Consider the following 18,648-nt stretch of genomic DNA (forward strand, 5'->3'; position numbering starts at 1 on the left):
AGATGTTTTGTTTGACCCCCACAGATGTTGTTTTAACATAAATTAGTTGTAAATCCTAAAAATCAAGATCCTTTATACAAAAATATGGATTACAAGTGTCATGTTGGTTTATTTCTCTTCCTTGGTTTTTATCTCATCACAACAAAAATTTGGAACAAGGGACTAAACCCCATTCCAGGCACACCCAGGAGAGCTCACAGATATGCTACAAAAATAACCACAGAGACTATTCCAACTCCTGCACATGTACCCTTGGCACATAGTGGATATAGGCTAACCACAGGCACTTCTTCAAGTAACCTTAGGCATCTAGGAGCCCTTTAAGTGTTCATAAATATTCTACACATACATATATTTGATCATAACAGATGAAATTATGAGAAGACATACACAACAGAGTCTGTTGTTATATAACTTGCAATTGCCAGTTGGCCTTGAGTGTATGCACGTTTGTATTTCCTTTCCTTGACTGGTGGTGGGTACAAGCCCTGTTTTGCACTGGGCACAACCAAAAGGAGGAGACAGGAAGTATGAAAAGAGGGAAGCCAACAGGGATGAGGAAAAGAGGGAAGCCAACAGGGATGAGGAAGACAGCTGCTTTGGGGTCAGCCTGCTCCCATGTCTTGGGAGTGTCTGTCTAACAGAAAATCTGTCTGCTTGAATGGAACTGAGCTATAACTTGTCTGTTGTTTTAAATCCTTTAATCCATTGTTCCAAATTTTTGTTTTAGAGATCAGCTTGCATCCTTTTTGGATAGGCCACCCCTCATTGCTCATGCCCAACTTCTTACCTAACACCAGCTTCTCTTTTGAAAAAATCAGAAGATGACTTGACAACAGTGAAGGAATTCTATGTCAGAATTATTATCAAACATTAATGTATACTGATGTGAATTGGTTTTAAGAGATTTCCATATCTTAGTTTTATAAACTTATTGATTTTTAATTGGAGGATAATTGCTTTACAATGATGTGTTAGTTTCTGCCATATATCAGCAAGAACCAGCCATAGGTAAACATATGTCTCCTCCCTCTTGAACTTCTCTCCCACCTCCCATCCCATCTCAACCCTCTAGGTTGTCACAAAGCACCAGGTTTGAGTTCTCTGTGTCATACAGCAAATTCCCCTGGCTATCTGTTTTACATATGGTAATATATATGTTTCCATCTCCTCTCCCAATTTTTCCAACCCTCTCCTTCCCCCACTGTGTCCACAAGTCTGTTCTCTATGTCTGTGTCTCTAATGCCACAGTGCAGATAGGTTCATCAGCATCATTTTTCTAGATTCCATGTATATGTGTTAGTATACAATATTTGTTTTTCTTTTTTTGACTTATTTCACTCTGTATAATAGGCTCTAGGTTCATCTACCTCATTAGAACTGACTCAAATACATTCCTTTTTATGGCTAAGTAAATTCCCTTGTGTGTATATAAATATATCACAGTCCATTCATCTGTCCATGGACATTTAGGTTCCTTCCATGTCCTAGCTATTGTAAATAGTTGTAAATGAAATGTTGTAAATGAAATGTAAATGTTCATGTTGTAAATGAACATTGCTGCTGCTGCTAAGTTGCTTCAGTCGTCTCCGACTCTGTGCAACCCCACAGATGGCAGCCTACCAGGCTCCCCCGTCCCTGGGATTCTCCAGGCAAGAACACTGGAGTGGGTTGCCATTTCCTTCTCCAATGCATAAAAGTGAAAAGTGAAAGTGAAGTCGCTCAGTCGTGTCCAACTCTTAGCGACCGCATGGACTGTAGCCCACCAGGCTCCTTCGTCCATGGGATTTTCCAGGCAAGAGTACTGGAGTGGGGTGCAATAAATTCTCTGCAATGAATATTGGGGTACATATATCTTTTTCAGTTATGGTTTTCTCAGAGTATATGTGCAGGAGTGGGATTGCTGGGTCGTGTGGTAGTTCTATTCCTAGTTTTTTAAGGAATCTCCATAGTGTTCTTCATAGTGGCTACATCAATTTACATTCCCACAAATAGGGCAGGAGGGTTCCCTTTTCTCCACACTCTATCCAGTATTTATTATTTTTAGATTTTTTGATGATGGCCATTTTGACTGGTGTGAAGTGATAACCTCATTGTAGTTTTGATGTGAACTTCTCTACTGATAAGCAATATTAAGCATGTTTTCATTGTGTGTATTAGCCATCTGTATGTCTTCTTTGGAAAAATGTCTGTTTCAACTTTTTGATTGGGTGGTTTGTTTTTCTGTTCTTGAGCTACATGAGGTGCTTGTATATTTTGAATATTAATACTTTCTCAGTTGTTTCATTTGCTATTATTTTCTCTCATTCTGAGGATTTCACCTTTTTTATCATTTCCTTTGCTGTGCAAAAGCTTTTCAGTTTAATTAGGTCACACGTGTTTATTCTAGTTTTTATTTCCAATACTCTAGAAGGTGGGTCATAGAGGATCTGCTGTGATTTATGTCAACGTGTTCTCTGCCTGTATTTTCCTCTAAGAGTTTCATAGTTTTTGGTCTTAATGTTTAGGTCTTTAATCTAGTTGGAGTTTCTCTTTGTGTTCTTTGAGGTTTCTAAGCTTGTTTAGTATGTGAAATACTTATATCTCAGCACCCTAAGTTCCATCTAGGTGATATATTTTAATGACATACTTTAATCCAAAATGAAAGCTTATTTTAATTTCTTATGAAGTGGCAGATTTGGTTAAATTTACACATCTTTTAGTGGTGTATATATCCATGAGAAACTCAAGCTGTTAAAATAAATAAGCTTTCTTTAAAGTTTCCCCATGAATATGTGTTTGCTGCGTTTTCATTCATTTCGTATTCTGCTAGCATAGCAGAATTCCTTGGTTCCCTGTTGGCTCAGAAGTTAAAGAATCTACCTGCAGTGCTGGAGACCAGGGTTCGTTCCCTGGGTTGGGAAGATTCCCTGGAGAAGGAGATGGCTACCCACTCCAGTATTCTTGCCTGGAGAATTCCATGGACAGAGGAGCCTGGTGGGCTACAGTCCATGGATGACAAAGAGTCGGACACGACTGAGCGACTAACTCTCTCACTTTTCCACAGGACAGCAGACAAGCGGTAGTAGGAGACCAAGGTGGTTTAAGAAGAATTTAGGGGGAAACAAAAACCTGAACATAACAAACTGTGGAAAGCTCTTGAAGAGATGGAAATACCAGACCATCTGACCTGTCTCCTGAGAAACCTGTGTGCGGGTCAAGAAGCAACAGTTAGAACCCTGTATGGAGCAACTGATTGGTTCAAGATTGAGAAGGGAGTACAACAGGGCTGTCTGCTGTAAATCTGTTTGTTTAACCTATACACTGAGCACATCATGAAAAATGCCAGGCTGGATGAGTTACAAGCTGGAACTAAGATAGGTAGGAGAAACATCAATAACCCAGATATGTGGATGATACCACTCTAATAGCAGAAAGCAAAGAGGAACTAAAGAGCCTCTTGATGAGGGTGAAGGAGGAGAGTGAAAGAGCTGGCTTAAAATTAAATATTAAAAAAAGTAAGATCATGGCATCTGGCCCCATTACTTCATGGCAAATAGAAGTGGAAAAGGTGGACGTATCGCAACAGATTTCCTCTTGTTGGGCTCTAAAATCACTGTGGATGGTGACTGCATCCATTAAATCAGAGGACAGTTTCTTCTTGGCTGGAAGGCTATGACAAACCTAGACAGTATGTTGAAAAGCAGAGACAGTACTCTGCCAACAAAAGTCCGTATAGTCAAGGCTATGATCTTCCTGGTGGTCATGTACAGTTGTGAGATTTGGACCGTAAAGAAGGCCAAAGAATTGATGCCTTCGAACTATGGTGCTAGAGAAGACTCCTGAGAGCCCCTTGGATTGCAAGGATATCAAAGCAGTCAATCTTGAGGGAAATCAGACCTGAATACTCATTGGAAGGACTGATGCTGAAGCTGAAACTCGAGTATTTTGGTCATCTGATATGAACAGCCAACTCATTGGAGAAGTCTCTGATACTGGGAAAAACTGAGGGGAAAGAGAAGAGGGCTTCAGAGGATGACGTGGCTGGTAAGCGTCACCATTGCAATGGACATGAACTTGGGCAAACTTTGGGATATGGTGAGGGGCAGGGAGACCTGGCGTGTTGCAGTCCACGGCGTTGCAAAGAGTCAGACATGACTGGGCGACTGAACAACAACAAAAACCTGAAAGTTGAAAATGTTCTACTGACAATTGGTTTTAGCAAATTGTGAAGACACTGACATTATTTCATTTTTAGCAGTGGAACATCTTAGTTTGGATCATCTTGATATAAACAGATTCTAAGGGATCATGATGTTGAGGAATACTGTTTTAGAGTGTAGTTATTTCTTTTTTTTCTCAGAGTTATATATACAGAAAAACTGGATTGTATTCTATTTATTTTTAGTATCAAGACACTTCTAATCCATTTTAATTACTGGCTGCTGGAAAATGATTTATCACTCTGAAACATGCTCATTTTTTGATATCCACATATTCAGGTATTCCATCTTATAAAAACCTGTATCTGTATGTATTTTTAGATGACTTCAAACCTGCCTCTATTGACACTTCTTGTGAAGGAGAACTTGAAGTCGGCAAAGGTGAACAGGTGACAATTACTTTACCAAATATAGAAGTGAGTATATATATTAATATTTAAACTGAAGAGATTTTTAATAGAATTTTTACTAAATTTAAATGAAAATAATTGCACAGTTAATATAGTGATGATCAATTAAAGTAATTAATAAATACAGCAAAGCAAAAAATCTTAAACTATCTTAAATAAAACAATCTTGGAAATGCTTGAAACGTTAAATTTTACTTTGTAATTTTCAAGAACTATCTTATTAAATGATGTGAAACAATTAGAGATCTAAACATATTTATTAAATCACTGTTATGAACCAGATTTTGTACTACAAACTAGGAATAATAACATATCCTCTGCCACCTAGTCCTAATCTGTTATAGCAGACAGGCACATGAACACCTAGCGCTATAGATTAGAGCACTGATAAAATTCTGTTTAAGAATTTTAAACATAAGTAAATGCTCTGCCTGGTAGAATCTTGAAAGGCTTCACAAAGCAGATGCTATTTGGGCCAAGACTTAAAGGACAAGTGGAATCTCACCAGTTACAAGAGGAAAAAATATTCTAGGCAAAAGGAACAATATGTGAAAGGTTTCTGTGGAGAAAGGACTAGAATTTTGTGACTAAATGAATGCATGTAGTAAATTACAGAATGATGAAAAATGATTGATATGAGACTGGAAAGGTAGATTGGAATCAGATTATAGAGAATCTTTTAGTTGTAATATAGAATTTGAAGTTTATCCCATAGGTATTAGAGAACCATTAGAGGTTTTAGAGTTCTCCTGATGGCTCAGTGGGTAAAGACTGTGCCTGCAAATCAGAAGTCACAGGAGACAAGGGTTTAGTTCCTGGATCAGGAAGATCCCCTGAAGAAGGGAATGGCAACCCTCTCCAGTATTCTTGCCTGGAAAATTCCATGGACAGAGCATAGGTGGCAAAGAGTCTGAGCATGAGTTAGTCATGACTGAGCGACTAACACTTAACTTTCAGAGGTCTTTAAGCGGAGAAATAACATGGTTAGATTTGTGCTTTAGGAGTGATTTTAGCAATAACTTAATTAGGGAATGGGTTGGTAAAGAGAGATACTAGATCAGGGAGCCTTTACTAAAAGTTTTGCCCATTTCAAAAATCTTCAGATGTTATCAAATACTGTTTATATTGTATGCTCTAATTTTCTCAATCCTTGAGTTAGAAATTTCTCAGCATTCAATGTTTCTTTTATACTCACTTGATCTATTCTCAAAGAAAACCAAGATTGTAAATTTATAGTTTAACATAGAAAACACCAGACTTTCTGAGATTTTTTTTCCTTTGTCTTATTTAATTTTTGTGATAGGAATGGTTTTGTGCTAGTTCATCCACATTCTCTTATATACAATTATGAAATGGCTTGTCATGGTTAGAGATATAGCCAATAAGCTCTCTATCCTCTATCCAGCCTTCCATCTTTTTCTTTTTATCAGCCAACACTATATATTGAGACCTCACTTTTATGTCAGACTGTATCAGTTGGTGCCTTTGAAGTTTTCCCTAATGTTAATTAAATTCATGGGGGCATTTTATTTTTCTCATATGCTCCCTTAGAAACTGAAGGAAATGAAAAATAGAGTTCAGTGTGAAACAGTGTAGATAAGTAAGGCTTTGCATTACTCTGTTATTAAAAAGTATTCAGATTCTGATGTCTCTAAAATAGTTAGGAAATTAAGTACCCAGTAATCTAAGGCTTTTTTTTGCTTTGTGAGGTTTATTAAAGAAAAACCTAAATTTAAAATTTATTGAAAAATATCAGGTGTATTTTCCCACGTAATTTGTTGAAAATTTATTGAAAAACATCAGGTGGTTTTTCCTACAGCACAGCAAAAAAAAAAAAAAAAAAAAAAGAGGTAGACTAGATGTGGTAGGTGTCCTAAAAAAATATTACCGTTTAATGAGAAAGATAGGAGATAATTGACTAAAGTTTCATAATGTAAGGACCATCATAAAGGTATACACAGAATATTATGGGAGTACAAGGAAGGGATCATTCAGCCTGGAGAGGGAAAGGAGACATTGGGAATGCTGTCTTGAAAGATGAGTTGAAATTACCCAGGTGAAATAAAGAGAGAAGGACTTCTTAGGCAGAGAAAAGAAAGATATGGGCTACAACAAAGCAACAAAAAAGTCTGTTACATTGGAAGAACTACATATAGGCCACTATGGCTAGGTAAGAAAGGGTGCCTATAAGTACATAGTGGGAGATGGAAAGATATTTAGGAATCAGGTAAAGAAGGGCCTATTGTGTAATGCGAAAGAATTTTATCCTGTACTGTGACTCTCACATAGCTGGAATGGAAAAGAATTGTTAGAATTACTGTTTGCTAAGAGCAGGGTTTTGTTTTTTTTTTTTTTTCCTCCAAGGCATACAGTCTGTAAACAATTGTGAATAAGACTAGAAATATATTCTCAAATTTTGTGGCATTTTCCTCCTTCATTGGGCTTCCCTGATAGCTCAGTTGGTAAAGAATCTGCCTGCAATGCAGGAGACCCCAGTTCAGTTCCTTGGTTGGGAAGATCCCCTGGAGAAGGGAAAGGCTACCCATTCCTGTATTCTGGCCTGGAGAATTCCATGGACTGTATAATCTATGAGGTCACAAAGAGCTGAACACGAATCCCTTTCACTTTTACTTTCCTCCTTCATTAAAGAACTTTAACTAGGTAGGAGCTTTACATTTCTTCACTTTTCTTAATTTTGTGGGTGTTTGTAGAAATGCTTTATTAGTTTGAGGCATTTAGATTCTCCTATTTTCTTTATCAACTTATTTTCATCACCTTGGTGAAAATGCCTAGAAGCTTGGAGGCATTCCATAAAATAGAACTTTTATTATTCTTTTAAGAATACCTTAAGATTCTGGTAGTTCTTTGATAGGGTGAATTTTCTTTTTCATTTCTCTAGGTTTTCTTTGATAGTATCAAATAGAAGAAATGAATAAAAATGAACAGTTAAGGGAGTCAGCATTGGGCATTTACAAGTCTCTCATTTTTACAAAAAGCTCTATGTTTGACTGCTATAAAATTTTAAAATGTTGAATTTTGAAAGGAAAAGAGATACTTGACTGCTAATGATTTGTCACTGGTGCTGTCTAAGTCTGGGATATGTTTAGTGTTATCTTGTGAGGTACTTTTGTGGACTTCAGTAAAATAGCCCACAGGAAACTTCCAGCTACACGTCCTATTATGCAATGAATATATGTCTAATGGTTGCTCAACAACTCTAGCTCTCAAACCCTGGACATGTGAGAGTTCCATATGTCTGATGGCTACATGCCTTTGACTCTGTTGGTCAAAGTCCCTTCCAAGATGAATATAGTCTGATTCTTTGCTTTTGCTGTAAGTTTACATAGCTCACTTGGGAAAGCAGCCCACCACATTCTTGGGACTTCAGCTTATTTTAGGACTAGAGCCCTATTTTAATGTCCTATTACAATTATACTTTTAAATGAAGTATATCTTTTATCATTGTATAATAAATCTTTTTACCTTGTTTTTGTGATTTTAAGCTTAAATACCACCTTCTTTAATATTAATTTTGCCACCTTTGCTTTCTTTTTATTTGCATGTTCATGGAATCTTAGTGTCTTTTATTTACTTACATTTTTTTTTTTTTGGCAAAGTAATGTCTCTGCTTTTTATTTTTATTTTTATTTTTTTTAATTTTTAGTTTTTTATTTTTTAAATTTTAAAATCTTTAATTCTTACATGCATTCCCAATTAGTGGAATATTCTGTGTTTCAGTTTTAAACCTAATTTGCACTTTCTGTTTTTATTAGGATAATTCTATCCACATTTAGTTCAAAGCTGATATACTTGATTAAGGTTTATTATACAATGATAAAAGATATACTTCATTTTAAAGTATAATTGTAATAGGACATTAAAATAGGGCTCTAGTCCTAAAATAAGCTAAAGTCCCAAGAATGTGGTGGGCTGCTTTCCCAAGTGAGCTATGTAAACTTAAAGCAAAGAATCAGACTATATTCATCTTGAAAGGGACTTTGACCAACAGAGTCAAAGGCATGTAGCCATCAGACATATGGATATGTATATATATTCAGTTCAATTCAGTTCAGTCGCTTAGTCATGTCGGACTCTTTACAACCCCATGAATCGCAGCATGCCAGGCCTCCCTGTCCATCACCAACTCCCGGAGTTCACTCAAACTCACGTCGATCGAGTCTGTGATGCCATCCAGCCATCTCATCCTCTGTCATCCCCTCTCCTCCTGCCCCCAATCCCTCCCAGCATCAGTCTTTTCCAATGAGTCAACTCTTCGCATGAGGTGGCCAAAGTACTGGAGCTTCAGCTTTAGCATCATTCCTTCCAAAGAAATCCCAGGGCTGATCTCCTTCAGAATGGACTGGTTGGATCTCCTTGCAGTCCAAGACTCTCAAGAGTCTTCTCCAACACAGTTCAAAAGCATCAATTCTTCGGCTCTCAGCTTTCTTCACAGTCCAACTCTCACATCCATACATGACTACTGGAAAAACCATAGCCTTGAGTAGATGGACCTTTGTTGGCAAAGTAATGTCTCTGCTTTTGAATATGCTATCTAGGTTGGTCATAACTTTCCTTCCAAGGAGTAAATGTCTTTTAATTTCATGGCTGCAATCACCATCTACAGTGATTTTGGAGCCAAAAAAATAAAGTCAGCCACTGTTTCCACTGTTTCCCCATCTATTTCCCATGAAGTGATGGGACCAGGTGCCATGATCTTAGTTTTCTGAATGTTGAGCTTTAAGCCAACTTTTAATTTGTTTTCTCTTTTTGTTAATAGTTTTATGAAGCAGCTCATCTTTTTTCTTTTTTTCTTTGTTTTCCCTCATGTTACTTTGGGAGTACTATTGTGCTCTTCCACTCCGTTACTGATTCCTTTCCTTTCCTGTTATTCACAATCCAACATGCTCAGATTTGCCTGTCAGCAGATGGAAAACAAAACTAGAAGGAAAGAAGGAAGGAGGATAGCAGTAATCTAGGTGAGCTGATAATTGCATTCTGAAGTCGGGTTATAGCAGGAAACATGAGGTGGTAGGATGTGTTCAGCAGTGATTCAGAAGCAAAGAGAGTTCATATGCTTAGGAGTTTCCTGGTACCTTAATTGTTTAATACCCCTTTCTTGGGACCTGAAGTAAGTTCAGAAATTGAAGTTTAAAATAAGAGTGGTGCTCAGTTTAGTGAGTAAAAAAGTTTAATTAAAAAACTTGTTTGTAGTCTTCCTAGTGATCTGATGGTTGAGAATCTACCTTGCAATGTAGGGGACATGGGTTTGATCCCTGGCTGGGGATCTAGGATCCCAGATGTTACTGGGTAACTGAACCTGCATGCCACAACTAAGGCCCAACACAGCCAAATAAATAAATAAATATTTTTTTAAAAATTGTTCAGAGTATAGAAGGCAGGCATAGGGATTGTGAACAACCTGTTTAACTTTTATTTATAATAAAAAATGTTCATATTATTCATATGAGCATTCATTGAGTATCTGTTCAGATCTTGTTACTGTAAATAATTGGAGCAATAAAAAAATCTAATCAGTATTCCTTCTTCAGAAACTCAGAGCAACAATAAAGTATTATATTTTAAAATGTTTTCTAAGTAAGAATACAAGTATTTTTAAGGAGGATATATTACGTGAATCTCTTAAATGTAACATGGAGCCCTTGGGTTGCTATTTGGGGGTATCTTACTCACTTATTTTCAGTGAAGACATCTGAAAAATATATTTACCAGCCAAGCAAGTATATTTATTAAGATCATGCTTCTGGCTCTGTACCTTACCAGGGCTTCTCCTGAGTGATCCCCATCTCACTCTTTCTTATAGGCCACTCCAGATATGTCCTCTTCTATGCTGTGGATGCTTAACTTCCTATAGATCATTTTGTCTTGGAAAAATTTCTCTTTCTTTTGGCTTCATCATGTTCTCTCCCAACCTTTCAGATGTCTCTAATCTAGCCCTTCTGTTTGGCAACCTCAATTACAAAATTTATCTCATACTCCTCCTTGTGATCATGTGTACAATCTCTAATAATTGTTAACTTTTAAAATATGATATGCCTTTTTAACCTTTCTGGTGGCTCAGATGGTAAAGAGTCTGCCTTCATGCAGGAGACCTGGGTTTGATTCCTAGGTCAGAAAGATCCCCTGGAGAAGGGAATGGCTACCCACACCAGTATTCTTCCCTGAAGAATCCCATTGACAGAGGGGCCTGGCAGGCTACAGTCCATGGGGTCCCAAAGAGTCTGACAGGACTGAGCAGCACTTCACTTTAGTCTTTTATGGGGGCTTTCCAGGTGGCTCTGGTGGTAAAGAATCCACCTACAATGCAGGAGTTCAATCCCTGGGTGGAGAAGATCCCCTGGAGTAGAAAATGGCAACCTGCTCCAGTATTCTTGCCTGGAAAATTCCATAGACAGAGGAGCCTGGTGGGCTACAGTCCGTGGGGCTGCAGAGTTTTAGAAATCACCTTGTTCTAACTTGATCTAATATTACTATCGTGTTTGACAAAATTATTATAATTAGTGCTGTAAAAATTAAATGTACTTCTATAAAGTTCAAAACCAAGCAATTATAAGAATATATTGTTTAGGGATACATATATGTGGGATAAAATAAGAGAATGAGAAACATAAAATTCCTTCAGGGTTGAGGAAAGTGGGAACAAAGGATAGAAGAGGAGCATGTCGGTAAATGTGGGTTATTAGGAGTGAGCCAGGGTTCTTTAACCTTTTATTATGGAAAATAGAATAGTATAATGAACTCCTATGTACTTATTGAGTTTCAAGAATTATCACCATTTTGCTGTTTTTAATATAGTCTCCTACCACTTCTTTTTCCTGTCATATTTTAAAAGCAATCCTAGATATTCACAAATGCTTATGTATACATCCTTAACTGATAAGGATATTTTTACTTTCACTTAAGGACCATGCTAACCATCACTTACCATAAAATTAATTATAAGACCTGGTCCATATTTATGTTTTCATGATGTTTTCAAAAATGTCTTTTTTCAACTTTTCTCCCTAGGAATCCATGTAAAATCCTTATATAGCATATTTATGTATTCATTTATTTTTTATTGAGGTATCATTAATTTATAAGGTTGTGTTAGTTCAAGTATATATCAAAGTGATTCCATTATACATATCTATCTATATTTTCAGATTATTTTCCATTATAAGTTATTATAAGATATTGAGCATATTTCCCTTTGCTATAGAGTAGGTCCTTATTGTTTACCTATTTTATATTCCTATATTGCATTCTGATATTATGTTTCTTATGTCTCTTTTATTCTGTAAAATTCCCTGACCTCTATTATGACATCAGTTTGCTGGAGAAACCAGATTAATTGTCCTAGAGGATATACCCAAATAACTTCTGTCTGGTATTATGTAACTTGTTTCTCTCTCCTCATGTTTCCTATAAGCTGGTAGTTATTTTTAAAGGCTTGATGAGAGTTAGATTCTTTGTAAGGTTTTGTTTGTTTGTTTATTTGTTTTCAGGCAAGAATGCTTTGTAGATGGTGCCTTGTACTTTCTTTTATATTACATCATGAAGCATATAATGTCTGCTTGGCCCACTTTTAATCAGTTGGTTTAATGTAACATGTTTCTTGATACATTCATTTTATTTAATCTGCATAGGGGAGCACCCCTTTAATAAGATTTAAGATTTGACAAATTAAAGAAGGAAGAAGAGGAGGGGTAGGAAATATAATTCAGAACTTTTGTCCCCTTATTGTAAAGTATATTAGCTGTATTAGAATTGAATACCAATTGCCTGTTGTAGACCAAATCTACAAAGATTTATGAAACAAATCTTTACTGGCTTAACGCAACTACTTCCTCTAGTCTCTTTCCTAATGACAGCAATTTTGAGATCTCAATCTCTCTTCATCTGTGTTTTTTTACTATAGTCCTTAAAGCCAGAGTAGTAAATTTAGGTAGTTAACTTAGGTGACTTGAAGTACAAAATAGATTGAGAAACACAGAAGATCTCAAGTGAAAGTTGCTCAGTCGTGTCTGGCTCTGCAACCCCATGACTATAGAGTCCATGGAATTCTCCAGGCCAGAATACTGAAGTGGGGCTGTTCCCTTTTCCAGGGGATCTTCCCAACCTAGGGATCAAACCTAGGTCTTCTGCATTGCAGGCGGATTCTTTACTAGCTTAGGTACCAGAGAAGTGACGATCTCAGTCTCTTTCAACTGAATTTTCATGAAAATTTTTAATAACAATAAACTTTTTAAACAGGGTTCAACTGCACCAGTAACTGTTTTCAAAGGTTCAAAGAAACCTTACTTAAAAGAATGCATTTTGATTATTAACCATGATACTGGGGAATGTCGTCTAGAAAAACTCAGCAGCAACATCACTGTAAAAAAAACAAGGTATGTGGTTAATGAAATAAATATTTTATCAACACATAAATTGCTAAGAAAATGTCAATGAAAAAAGTTATTGGATTAAGTCACATTATTATATAAGGATTTTTCTATGTGGTGCAAGATGTTTTGATTTTTTTGCAAGTTTAAATTTGATGAAGATCCTTTAGCCAGAAGCTTTTACCATCTCTCCCTATGATATATAAAAGCTTCTTTTGTTTCTAAATGTTTTCTTATATGTAGTTATATCTTTATTCTGTTGTAGATATGTTTGTAGAACTGGACTGAAAGGAGTCATTATGCACTCTCCAAATAATATCATTATTGTTGGTAAAATTTTATCAAGCACCTAGAAAACGTGAAGCAAGAAAAGGGAGAATTTCCAATACAAATAGTACCTCAAAACTTCTACATTTTAATTGGGTTAACATATAATTGCACTAAAAAAGTCAGTAAGAGAGTATAGCCATCTCAGATTTTGGGGAAGGGGGATAGGCAGTAGAATAATTAACATGTAGCATAAAGGGCTGTGCTCTAAAAGCCATAAAAATATTAATAGTATAGACAAAACTTGTTCTAGGAATTAAAAGAAGGGAGAAGTTATGGTTCACCAGAGCATTAAGGGAGCTCTTATTGATGTACCTTAAAAGGAAGATAAGATTTAGAACTGTTTTACCCAAACATATTTGGTGATAAGAATTACCTTTGTGTGTTTTGTTAAACATATGAGTTCCCAAACTCAACTGATCAGGGAAGGAGCCTAGGAAGCTTTTTTTTTTTAAATTATCCTCTCCTCTCAGATGATTTTTATTGATAGAAAAGTTTAGAAGATACTGATTTAATTATCAGAGAGAACATGTGGACATAAACAAGGTAGGAATTTATCTGACTTATTTGGAACCTATGAATAAGACTTGCTTGAATAGAGCAGAAATTTGTTTCTTTGCTTGTATACCAATATTAGAAATGGGGAATGAGGCTGGAAGAAGCTAGAGTTAGGTGAGCTAATGCTTTCGATATTAACCATGAAATTAGTACAGTGTCTTATTGGCGGTGGTTATATACTGCATTAAAGTTTTTTTAACCAGGGATAGACATGCTTACATTCTTGTTTTGAAATGTAAATATCCCAAGCAAATCAATTTAAATGAAACCATGTGGGAAACAGAAAAATGCATAAACCATGATTCTTGAGAGTAGGAATGAAGATTAAAGCGAAGTTCCAAATACTTTGTGAAGGAAGAACTAGCAGGATTTGGTGACTGGAAATGGGAGCAGCAAAGTCAAGCATAACTGTGTTATTTATACATACTCTTTTCTTAAAAGTATTGAAAGGAGAGTATACGAATCTTCTTTAGTAAAATGTCTTAATGTTTTAGGAGAAGGCAATGGCACTGCACTCCAATACTCTTGCCTGGAAAATCCCATGGATGGAGGAGCCTAGAAGGCTGCAGTCCATGGGGTCACTGAGGGTCAGACATGACTGGGCAGCTTCACTTTCACTTTTCACTTTCCTGCATTGGAGAAGGAAATGGCAACCCACTCCAGTGTTCTTGCCTGGAGAATCCCAGGGACGGAGCAGCCTGGTGGGCTGCTGTCTATGGGGTCGCACAGAGTCAGGCATGACTGAAGCGACTTAGCAGCTTAATGTTTTAAATGAAAAATGTGGGAGTGATTTAATTTTAACAGGATGAAAGTTTCAGAATTTAGGGAATATATTGTATCTCTTGTATACTTATGTATAATTTCATTTTATTTCAGTCATTTGTGTATGTCTTATCTCTTCAACTTAGAGCAGTGGTTTTGTTTTTTGTTCACATTTGTATCCTTCAATGAGCCTGTGTGTATGCCATGTATATAGCAGGGCTCAATAAACATTTGTTATATAATGAATTAATTAATGCTTTAATCTTTGAATGTCATTTTAAAGAGCTCTAGAATAAAGAACAAGCTGTCAGTTTTAGCAGCTTTGTAAGTTGAAATTGTTGTTATATTGCAATCATCATACTGGTTTTGACCTTTTGCTATTCTTAATGGCAGGTTTGAAGGAAGCAGTAAAATTCAGTATCGAATAGAACAGCAGCAGCAACAAATGCGAAATTCAGCTAGGACTCCCAATCTTATAAAACATTCTCCATCCGAAGACAAGATGTCCCCAGCATCTCCAATGGATGATATTGAAAGAGGTAAAGTCTATGTGTATGTAATGTCCCTTTACAAGAAATTATTAATAAATGTTAAGTGAAATCTTTCATTTTAATTGACAAGCAAACTAACCATAAAATTCTAAAAGCATGTTTTTAATTATGGGTTTTTCTAGGGGAAGAACATAGTTTAGTAATTTTATGTACATGAGCCTATATATAACAGAATTTACATTTTTATTATTCAGAGGAACAAGTATTTATTATTTATTATTCAGAGGAACAAGTTTAAATACGTGTAATTGGAGTTTTCTCCTCTTTGACAGTTATGATGATTCAAATTCAGGTCTTCACAGCATCTTCCTGTTGAAGTTTTTTTATGTATAGCCAGACTATAGATGTCTAAGATGTCGCCAAACCAATAGTGAAGTGAGGAGATGTAGGAAGCCAAAGCAGCAGGCAAGTTCTTCTGAAGTGCTGCTCACTTCTCAGCAGGAAGGTGTTTCTAGGAAAGCACAGTCCCTTTGAAAGTAAGGAAACTTATATATCTATTTCTTTTCTAGCTGCAGTTTGGGTGTCTGTGTTATTGTAATTAAATGTGGTAGGAGCAAGATCCTGATCACCGAAGTTTATTTGCTTCTACACTTAGCCTTCATAACTTATATATCATGTTCTGTTTCCTCTTGCCCCCTTCTAAGCCCAGTATAGTATTAGATCCCTAATATATTAGTGTTCACTTTACAAACAGTAAGAAAATATAATCTCAGAACTCTTGTTGCCATAATGGTTAGAGTACACGTAGCCTTTCCAGGTGGCCTAGGTTTCCTCACAACCTAGTGGCTAGGTTCTAAGAATAAGTGTCGAGAGACAGAGAGTGAAAGGAGAAAGGACAGCGTGGAGGTGAAATCTTTATCTTTTTAATTACACAGGCTCAGAAGCCATGTAGTATCACTTGTGCATGTGTTTGTACATGTTTTAACAGCTCTATTGAGGTATGTCTGATACAAAATCTTCAGGTATTTAAACTACAGTCTATTAGGTTTTGATATTTGTACATCCTGAAGTTACAACCACAACCACGATAATGAACTTATTTATCACTCTAAAAAGTTTCTGCCTGGTCATTTGTAATACCACTCTGCCAGTCCTCCCCACCCCATCCATTCCTAGGTAAGTACTGATCTGCTTTATGTCACTATCATTAGTTTGTTTATTTTAGACATTTATATCAGTGGAATCATATAGTATGTCCTCTTTTTTTATGTCTAGATTTTTGCACTAAGCATAATTATTTTGATAATCATCCATTATTGAAGCATGTATAAATAGTTCAATCCTTTTTTACTGCTGAGTAAAAGGATCTTCTTTATGGACAGACAACAATTGCTTATCTGCTCAACTTGAAGATGGACATTTGAGTTGTTTCCAGTTTTTGGTTTTTACAAATAAAACTCTTATGAACATCACATATTAATCTTTGAAAAGACAAATGTTTTATCTTGACTAAATATGTAGAAGTGAAATATGCACTGGAAGTAATGAATAGATTCAAGGGATTCAATCTAGTTAACTATGCCTGAAGAACTATGGACAGAGGTCTGTAATATTGTACAGGAGGCAGCAAACAAAACCATTCTAAAGAAAAAGAAAAGCAAGAAGGCAAAGTGGTTATCTGAGGATATCTTTACAAATAGCTGAAGAAAGAAGAGAAACAAAAGGCAAGGGAGAAAGGAAAAGGTACATCCAACTAAACACAGAGTTCCAAAGAATTGCACGGAGAGACAAGAAGGCTTTATGGGCACAATAAGGACAGAAATGGTAGAAGGCTAGTAGACACTGAAGAGATCAAGAAGAGATGGAAAGAATACATGAGGAACTGTACAAAAGATATCTTAAAGAACTGGATTACTATGACGGTGTGGTCAATCACCCAGAGCCAGACATTCTAGAGTGCAAAGTCAAGTGAACCTTATGAAGCATTACTGTTAATAAAGCTCGTGGGTGTGATGGAATTCCAGTAGAGCTATTTAAAACCCTAAAGGATGATGCCATCAGGGTGTTGCATCCAATATGTCAGTAAATCTGGAAGACCACACAGTGGCCACAGGACTGGAAAAGGTCAGTCCTCATTCCAATTCCCAAGAAGGGTAGTACTAAAGAATGTGCTAACCAGTGGATAGTTGCACTCATCTCCCATGCTAGTAAAGTCATGCTTAAAGTTTTGCATGCTATGCTTCAGAATTACATGAACCGAGAACTTCCAGATGTCCAAGTTGGGTTTAGAAATGGCAGAGGAACCAGAGATCAAATTGCCAACATTTGCTGGGTCATAGAGAAAGCAAGGGGATTCCAGAAAAACATCTATCTCTGTTTCATGGACTACGCTAAAGCCTTTGACTGTGTGGATCATTATAAACTATGGAAAGCTCTTAAAGAGATGGGAAATACCAGACAATCTTACCTGTCTCCTAAGAAACCTGTATGTGGGTCAAGAAGCAACAGTTAGAACCCTGTATGAAACAACTGGGCTTCCTTGGTGGCTCAGACGGTAAAGCATCTGTCTACAATGTGGGAGACCCAGGTTCAGTTCCTGGGTTGGGAAGATCCCCTGGAGAAGGAAATGGCAATCCGCTCCAGTACTATTGCCTGGGAAATCCCATGGACAGAGGAGCCTGGTAGGCTACAGTCCATGGGGTCACAAATAGTCGGACATGATTGAGCAACTTCATATGGAGCAACTGATTGGTTAAAGATTGAGAAGGGAGTACAACAGGGCTGTCTGCTGTCACCTGTTTGTTTAACCTATACACTGAGCACAACATCTGGGCTGGATGAGTTACAAGCTGGAATCAAGATAGGTGGGAGAAACATCAACAACTTCAGATATGCAGATGATACCACTCTAATGGCAGAAAGCAAAGAGGAACTAAAGAGCCTCTTGATGAGGGTGAAGAAGGAGAGTGACAGAGCCAGCTTAAAACTAAATATTAAAAAAAAGATCATGGCATCTGACCCCATTACTTCATGGCAAATAGAAGTGGAAAAGGTGGACGCATCACAACAGATTTCCTCTTGTTGGGCTCTAAAATCACTGCGGATGGTGACTGCAGCCATTAAATCAGAGGACAGTTTCTTCTTGGCTGGAAGGCTATGACAAACCTAGACAGTATGTTGAAAAGCAGAGACAGTACTCTGCCAACAAAAGTCTGTATAGTCAAGGCTATAATCTTCCTGGTGGTCATGTACAGTTGTGAGATTTGGACCGTAAAGAAGGCCAAAGAATTGATGCCTTCAAACTATGGTGCTAGAGAAGACTCCTAAGAGCTCCTTGGATTGCAAGGATATCAAAGCAGTCAATCTTGAGGGAAATCAGACCTGAATACTCATTGGAAGGACTGATGCTGAAGCTGAAACTCCAGTATTTTGGTCATCTGATAGGAACAGCTGACTCATTGGAGAAGTCCCTGATACTGGGAAAAATTGAGGGGAAGGAGAAGAGGGCTTCATA

General features: G+C 36.9%; 1 protein-coding gene across 2 annotated transcripts in view; it reads left to right on the plus strand.

The window, feature by feature from the left end:
• The window catches only part of EAF2 (ELL associated factor 2), a 52,433-nt gene that overhangs the window by 7,169 nt on the left and 26,616 nt on the right, over positions 1-18,648 (plus strand). For both annotated transcript variants that reach the window (XM_069555181.1, XM_069555172.1), the window contains exons 2-4: positions 4,524-4,618; positions 12,866-13,002; positions 15,037-15,182. In XM_069555181.1, the coding sequence (XP_069411282.1) occupies positions 4,524-4,618; positions 12,866-13,002; positions 15,037-15,182 (378 nt within the window). The remainder of the gene's footprint in view (positions 1-4,523; positions 4,619-12,865; positions 13,003-15,036; positions 15,183-18,648) is intronic.

Source organism: Ovis canadensis, chromosome 1 (assembly GCF_042477335.2).
Source record: "Ovis canadensis isolate MfBH-ARS-UI-01 breed Bighorn chromosome 1, ARS-UI_OviCan_v2, whole genome shotgun sequence".
Lineage (NCBI taxonomy): Eukaryota > Metazoa > Chordata > Mammalia > Artiodactyla > Bovidae > Ovis > Ovis canadensis.